This window comes from Miscanthus floridulus, unplaced genomic scaffold, assembly GCF_019320115.1.
Source record: "Miscanthus floridulus cultivar M001 unplaced genomic scaffold, ASM1932011v1 os_999_1, whole genome shotgun sequence".
NCBI classification, from domain to species: Eukaryota; Viridiplantae; Streptophyta; class Magnoliopsida; order Poales; family Poaceae; genus Miscanthus; species Miscanthus floridulus.
The window spans coordinates 30,748-38,888 of NW_027098571.1; the positions used below are offsets into that span (position 1 = coordinate 30,748).

An 8,141-nucleotide genomic window follows, 5' to 3' on the forward strand; every position below is an offset into this window, starting at 1 on the left:
GTGGACCGGATGCGTTCGGTCGAGGAAAAATAGATTTGGACCCTTACTGTACTCGACCGGACGCTAGGGCTTCAGCGTCCGGTTAGTTTTGCCGGATCATCCGGTCAGCTTCGTAGCCGTTGAAATCTGACAAACAGCGTTTGAAGCTGGTGACACGTGGTGTCCATTGGGTGACCGGACGCTGAGGGCTGGCGTCCGGTTAGTTGGATTGGAGCGTCCGGTTAGAGTGCAGTGTGCCCAGTGAAGGGGTACAACGGCTCTATTTCATGGGGGCTTCTATTTAAGCCCCATGGCTGGCTATGGCTCATATCTTTGGCCATTTTCATTGACATAGCAACCTTGTGAGCCTAGCCAAAGTCCTCCCACTCATCTCCATCATTGATTCATCATCATAGTGAGATTGGGAGTGATCCAAGTGCATTGCTTGAGTGATTGCATCTAGAGGCACTTGGTGTTCATGTTTCGCTACGGATTTTGCTTGTTACTCTTGGTGGTTGCTGCCACCTAAACGGCTTGGAGCAGCGAGGATCGTTGAGCAGAGGGTGGTGATTGTCTCCGGCTCCGATCGTGGTGATTGTGAGGGGTTCTTGACCTTTCCCCGACGGAGCACCAAAAGATACTCTAGTGGATTGCTCATGGCTTGTGTGATCCTCATCTTGTGTTGGTTGTGCGGCACCCTATTGAGGGTTTGGTGTGTGAAGCCAATTAGCACATGAACCTCCAAGTGAGTGAATCGCCACAACGAGGAGTAGCTTGCCGGCAAGCAAGTGAACCTCGGTAAAAATCATTGTGTTCATCCTTTGATTCTGAGGTGATTGGTCTTCATTGATTATTCATCCTTGTGATTGATTAGTTCATTCATCTTCACGGTGGTATAATCTTCTTGATCACTCTCTTTACATTATCGCAAACTAGTTGACAAGCTCTTTAGTGTAGCTAGTTGTGAGAGCTTGCTTGCTTGATTAGTGTGGCTCTTTAGTTAGCTTTTGAGAGCACACTAACATAGAGTAGTATCATAGCTATTGTGTGGATAAATACTATCTAAACTAGAATTGTGGTAGGTGGCTTGCTTTTTGAGTAGGCTAGAGCAACACTTGCTTCGCCTCATAATTGTCTAACCATTTTGTTAAGTATTGTTGTAGAAATTTTATTAGGCTATTCACCCCCCCTCTAGCCATTAGGACCTTTCAGCTGGATCTGTTGTTTGCCTTGCACTATATCAAATCAGTTATTCAGTCACCACAGAAGTAAAGAAAATATAGCAAAGTAACTTCAGCACAAGGACACTTATGGTTTGGTTTGACGATTCAATTTCTTGAACCGGCGGTGCCAGCCTGAGCCTCCGGGCATAGCCACGGGGTCGACTCCCATGTTCAGTGGGGGAATTATCGGCTCTTCTTCGGTCAGCCTTGGTTCTGCCTGCTGCTCCGGGTCTGCTACCACTTGTTGCTTGGGGACTCCCGTTGCTCACCCTGCGGGGACTTCCGTCGTCTGCTGCATAGAAATTCCCTCCGCTCGCTGCTCAGGGACTCTCCTTGTCGGTGCTTCATGGACTTCTTCGCCTATCCCAGGTTGTTCCTCCACGCGTGGGCTGTGTGGAGGCTCTTTCATGCTCGTGGGAGGGTTCATGAGAATCTCATCATCGTTAGACCAATCGTACACCATGGTCCTTCATGTTCTATTGGTCTGATCATCGTCAGGTGAGATGCCACCAGGTTTGCGGGGAGCAATAGCCACTGTTTTCCTCTTCTTTTGGGCCGGCTCATCTGCCACCGGCCTCTTCCCCTGGATTTTCGCCGACACCAGGGGAGGACTCTCCATCCAACCAGTATCCATACCTCCGGACTCCGAGGAGACGCTAACAGAGCTTTATTCAGGTTGAACTGGTTGCCATGCATCCACTAACGGTGGCCAATCGTTTCTTGGCATGCCCGAGAAATACATTGCCCTGTCCTGCGAATGGATCTTCACATGAGTAGGATCAGTTTATTGCTCGGTAAATGACAACATATAAAAAAACTTCTCAGAAACACACAGTCGAGATATTCACCTGAGGAGGCAGATTCTTGTAGTTGAAGGGCTTTATGTACCCTGACAACCTAAAGGAGGCTAGCAGAGCGAATAGCTCGGTAGTCCGCTCTTCGATGATGTTCCTAGACAGTATTTCTGGCCTCTCTCGGGTACCGTCGGTCTCCCCTTTGAATTCAAAGCCTGGGTGCACCCTCTCTTTATAGGGCTAAATGCGGCGCACTATGAAACTTGTCGCCACCAATCCGCCATTGGTCTTCACGCCTTTTATCAAGCCGAGGAGTTCATTGACTTGCTCCATATCATCCTTGCTCGGCAGCTCTGACCAACTCCTCTGGCTTTCTAGGATGTGGTCAGTGTTACAGCGAACCACTGGGTGGCTTTGTTTCATGTAGAACCATCTGGTGTTCCACCCCTTCAGCAATGTGTTAAGCGGTATGGTAAGGTATTCACTCGCTATTCCATCCCATAGCTGGAGATACACCCCGCCGACCACCTTGGAACCAGCGCCGCCTCTCTTCTTTAGCCAGAATAGGTGACGGAAAAGATTGAAGTGGGGTAGGATTCTAAGGTATGCCTCACAAAAGTGGATGAAGATTGAAATGTGCAAAATGGTATTGGGGTGGAGATTGCACAGAGTAACCCCCCAGAGCTCCAATAGATCCCTCAGAAATGGGTGAACAGGAAACCCTAACCCGCGCTAGAAATAGTCCTCGAATACCACTGCTTCGTCAGTATGAGGTGTTGGAAAGGACTCACCGAGGGCTGGCCGCCATCCGGCGGTAGCACGGTCGGGGAGAACACCAGCTTCCACCAATCGGTTTAGCTCCGCTTCTCTTGTTCGCGATGGCACCCACTCCTCGTCGCGTCGGGCCACAGTGTACGTCTTCTTGGGACTCATCTTCTTTGATTTCGTAGCTCCTTTCTTCGGTGCCATCTCTCAGATCTGGTTAGGGTTTGGTGGCGGAGGCAAATGCGGTTGCGGATTCGACGGAGAGAGAGATGAGAAGGAAGATGAAGTGCAAAAGGTGGGAACGGGGTATGCGGCGGCACTATTATATAGGATTTTCCCCACCGTTCCGCATTCAAGGGTTTTTTGGGAACCGTTCCCGCGATCTACGATGCTCCAATTTCTCTGATGCGACAAATGGGCCGTTACCTGGGCTTCTACGCAATCGTAGCCCATGTCGCTCATTTATCGCTGCCATCAGTTGCTACTCGCTGAAATATCACCGACTTCTCCGCCATTTATTGAGGCTCAGTAACCAACACTGTACAGCCGTTACTCCGGTTTTTTCTCCACGGTTTGATTTTTCCGATGTCTCCGCTTGCAGCTTGGGGACTGGTTGTCTACTCCACTTATCTTTGATTATTTTTTAGTTTTTGACCCTGGCACCACATGACTACATCATCTGCTATCAGGCTCGGGGACTAAGTGGGCACACTTCACCTTGCGGTGAATGTGCTTTCTCTATTTTTGGGCCATGCCCGAGGACTGGCTGCCTGCTCGGCTGGTTTTTCTACTATTTTTCTAGTTTCTGACCCTAGCACCACATGACTACATCATCTGCTATCAGGCTCGGGGACTAAGTGGGCACACTTCACCTAGCGGTGAGTGTGCGGAATTTTTTCTCGATGACTACATGCATATAGAAGCATATTGACTCCTACTGCTTTGTTTGAACTCTAAGTGGGCACACTTGGTCCACTATGAAGCAATTTTTTATTCTGAACTTGAGCTCCTTACACCCTTATGGCAAGCCATACTTGGGTCACACTGCTCGGCGACAGGTCACGCTGCTCGGCGATGGTTCACGTTGCTCGGCGACAGGTCACACTGCTCGGCGATGGTACACGCTGCTCGGCGATGGTTCACGCTGCTCAGCGACGGTTCATGCTGCTCGACAATTCAACATGGTGGTTGGACCGTGAGTTTGACTGCTCGACGTTATCTGCACCTGCTTGACGAGCTCAAGATGGTGTTGCGCAATGGGTACAAGGCGCTCGGGGACTAGCTGTGGGGTGTACGACCTCGGATACCCACGGCAGGCCACATGGGCTGTGCCCCTAGGGGTGGCCCAGCCCACAAGACGAAGCCTTGCAGGGCACGACTCTGCTCGGCGCCTATCACAAGACACCGGGAAGATATCCTGAAGATACTATGAGATCTGTTAGGATATGTATGATCCCAAGATTCCTATAATTAGTTATTACTTTCCGGTTATCTCTCAGATCTAACCGACTTGTAACCTTGCCTCCCGGACTATATAAGGCGGGTAGGGACCCCCTCTAAAATCATGGCATATCATACGATAGCTAATACAAACCAATAGACCATAGGAGTAGGGTATTACGTCATACTGACGGCCTAAACCTGTCTAACTCGTGTGTCTCTATTGCCTTCTTGTTCTTGATTTCACGCTTCTCTGCCGATCAATCTACCTTCGTGGGTTACCCCTCGGAGGACTGCTAACGATATTCTGTCGACATGAGTGCTCCTTGAGAGTCGTACCTATGGCGGGTATAGGTTAGTGGTACAGATTCTGGGGTAGAGAACCTTCGTGGGGCGAACCCCTAGAATAGAGGTGTTGTTGAAGCACGAGGCGCTGGTAGCCTTGAGAAGTTGTCTTGTTTGGTCACCCTAAGGACCTATATGTTCTAGGAACTGGTTCATAGGAACCATTACACACCACTCGCTCATGTGGGTGGGAGACAGATGTGGACTAACCTGGGCGATGCCACTACTGCCAGGTTGTAGTGGACAGTGTAGGGAGGTAGGGTGTTTGGCGAAAGGGCCTCTAGCCTAGTGGTTAGAGCACCTTAGTACTACCCAGCAGACCTTGGTTTGACTCCCCGTGGGAGTGAATTATATAGGTCTAGAATAAAAAAATATATAAAAATAGGTTGGGGTTTCCCCTACTAACTTCGGTCAAAAAAAGGTAGGGTGTTTGGACCCAATCCTCCTAAGACGCGTAGTGACCTTGGCAGCCCAGCATTGCGTTTCATAGTCTTAGTGTGTCGGTGGACTCCGGGGTGCCTTAGGGCTAAGTGGTAGGGTGGTATCGTCAAATTGGAAAGCAACCCAGAATCATCCTAGGCGGGGCACTGCCGATGATGGTGGTCTTGTGGACCTAGTGTAAACCTCCGCAGAGTTTCTGGTCGATTGATCAATACATAGTCTTTCTTTTACGGCTATGCTGGACCTTTCCTATGTTACTGCTTCACTTGACTAGCGAGAGGAGTCCTTTCTTCTTCCCCCTAGGTTGTTTTTGGATTCCGGCATGAGCCGATGAGGCAAGGTATGAGAGGGAGTCGTACTTGTTGCCTAGAGAGTAAGAGTGTGGTGAGATGTATGGATGGACATGTGGATGAGATGGGTTAAAACTTGTGAAATAATTATAAAATATTGATGAACTACCCATAGGAAGACTACAGCCACAAATAGGTTCTTTTGCTCTACCCTTGCATTCCACTACCACAAAAGCAACGCAAAGCATAGGGTCGAAGCCAATGGCCAGTACAAGTCGTACTGAAAGTTATTTGGCAGGCGCTGAGTACGACGACCAGGCCGATAGAGAGGATTAGAGGTATTCGTTCTATGCTCGAGTTTGCCTATGGAGGAGACGCCTTCGCCCGCTAGATGCTCCTCCTACTCTAATGATATTTTGGATGATGTGTGACTCTAATGATTCTGCCAAGTGGCATTGTAACAAATGATTAAACCTTTATATTTGTACTTCTAAGACATGTATTTGATGTATGACTGTGATATCAGCTGTTATTTGGATAATGTGATGGCATGATCTCCTGGGACTATCACATTACAATTTGTATCGGTGGATTTTCCTTCGTGGAAATCGTGGATCGTTACAGAAAGCTCCTGATTGCATCCAAAGAGCTCCATGTATTGGTTCTCGAATTATTTGGCTCCTCCAAAGCAGAAAATTTCACTCTTATGATAGTTGCTCGAATGCACAAAGCAGTAGCTTCATGTTTTGAGCCTTCTCCGGGTTATGTTCCATAAAGAGGATCGTGTCATCGACGTATTGTAGTATGGGTAGCCCACCATCTACTAGGTGTGGCACCACACCACCCACTTGACCATCTGTTTTGCTCTCTCGATAAAAATTGCAACCATATTGGCAACAATGTCAAAGAGTATCAGAGATAGGAGACCACCTTGTCGAAGACCTTTTTTCGTTTGGAAGTAAGGTCCTGTCTCATCATTAACATTGATTGCCACGCTTCCACCTGATACGAAGAAATTAACCCACTCAATCCATTTGGGTGAGAAGCCTTCCATCTGAAGCATTTGCAATAAGAATGACCAGCGCACTTTGTCATAGGTGCAACTCATTTGAGTTGAACTACTAAGGTGCATGCAAATTAAACACCCACCTTCCTATCAGTGCCATCGTCTCCACGCTCATACACTAGTTAAGTCTTCACCACCTCCTAGTCGTAGTCATGGACCATGACTTGATACCGCCCTGCCCTGCCCTGCCCTGCCCTGCCCCGGCCCGCATGCACCCGCGTAGGCCTCGCCTCTCCCTGTCGCAAGTCAACTTGCCTCGCCCCGCTCGCAGCACCAAGACAAGCCGATGATTAAGAATCTGAATCTGTCGATTCACTCAATCATTAACTCCCTCTGAAAACCATGAAACCAGGATTCCTGTTCCTGCGGATAATACGAGCGCCAGCGCAATGGGAATCGACGAATAAGCTTGACCTGGCCTTGCCGTGAGCCGGCGTGAGATGGTGAGGCGGCCATGGTAATGATCGCCGCGGGAGAGGCTGGCGAGGGAGGGAAAGCGCCAGTGCCAGACGAGCAGGTGGCGCTGGAGCACGTCGTGGTTGACGTTGACGACTGCTGGGCACCGGCCGATCAGGAGCGACAGGGGCCCGGGTGTCGGATCTGCCACCTGGCCGACGGCGACGGGCACGGTGAGCTGCCCGAGCGGCTGGTGTGGCTCGGCTGCGGTTGCCGCGGCGAGCTGGCGGCGGCGCATCACCGCTGTGCCGAGGCGTGGTTCTACGTCCGGGGCAACAGGTACGCATTTCCATGAAGGGTCTCCGTTCTCAACTTCAGCTCATCTTGACTTGCCATTGCAAGTTTGCTACTAGTCCGTGCTCCATAGCATCGTCAGTTTCAGTTCTTGACTTTCCATGAAGTATCAACTTTTAGAGAACTTAGGACCTAAGTCTCAGAACTACTTCGACAATAATTAATCATGTTGGCAATCATATAACAGAATACAAAAGGAATCTTTGCTAGCTAAGAAAAAGGAATGAAGATAGGCAATCATGTTGGAATGTTCTGTTGTGACTTGTGACAACACCTAGTTGGGAGAACTGAACGATGGGGTTGGTGAACAGTAATAACAATGGCTGGCAGTTCTTTTTTATGCTAGTTTCAGCGTTTCACTGTATTTCTCATGAGACTACCTGAAGTCCTGAACACTGTTACCAATCAGTTAATAAGAAATCAATTTGGTTTGGTGGTATATATGAGGCTAAAGAGTGTTTCGCCGGTGGATTGTATATTTTGCCTGAAATCCTGAACCTGAAAATCTGCTGTACCATGGCTGCCTGTTGTTGCAGGCGTTGCGAGATCTGTGGCGAGAACGCGATGAACATCACCGGCGGCGGCGGTGGCGGCAAGCAGTTCATACGGCAGTGGCAGGACACGGCGGCCGTCGATGGTGGAGGCTCAACCAAGGCATGCGGTGGCTTCTGCAGGAGCCAGACGTTCTGCAACTTGCTGATTGTGTTGCTCATCATCGCGTGCCTGTTGCCGTGGTTCTTCCATAACCACCTGATTTGAAATCGTTTTTAAGAGAATTTGAAATCTGCAAGGTGTTTCATGCGCGCTGCCTTTGGAGTGATTGTGAAGCCACGGCTGTGGACCGGCGCAGGTCTTTTTTTCTTCTTTTTGGAAAATGGGGGCATCTCCGGCTTCTGCTAATGCATGTAGCCATGTTGGCTCGTGTTGCGAGTCCTGCTTTTTCAGCCAACAATATTTTTTTCTTACAACAAATCAGTCAATAATACTTTCAGCCATGACTTATCAGCCAAGTGAACGGGGCCTTACAAAATTTGTAACTTCAGTTATC

General features: G+C 49.2%; 1 protein-coding gene across 1 annotated transcript; it reads left to right on the top strand.

The window, feature by feature from the left end:
- The first annotated feature begins 6,595 nt into the window (after positions 1-6,595).
- Positions 6,596-7,883, top strand: LOC136535503 (uncharacterized). Its single transcript, XM_066527759.1, has 2 exons — positions 6,596-7,078; positions 7,630-7,883. The coding sequence occupies exons 1-2, from the start codon at positions 6,798-6,800 to the stop codon at positions 7,850-7,852; spliced, it is 504 nt and encodes a 167-aa protein (XP_066383856.1). The 5' UTR covers positions 6,596-6,797; the 3' UTR covers positions 7,853-7,883.
- Positions 7,884-8,141: the final 258 nt, after the last annotated feature.

What these genes read in the sequence shown, in the direction of transcription:
- LOC136535503 (XM_066527759.1), top strand. Translation starts at nt 6,798, where the DNA reads ATGGTAATGATCGCCGCGGGAGAGGCTGGCGAGGGAGGGAAAGCGCCA. An exon ending in TTCTACGTCCGGGGCAACAG is followed by an intron (nt 7,079 to 7,629) that starts GTACGCATTTCC and finishes CTGTTGTTGCAG; the next exon opens with GCGTTGCGAGATCTGTGGCG.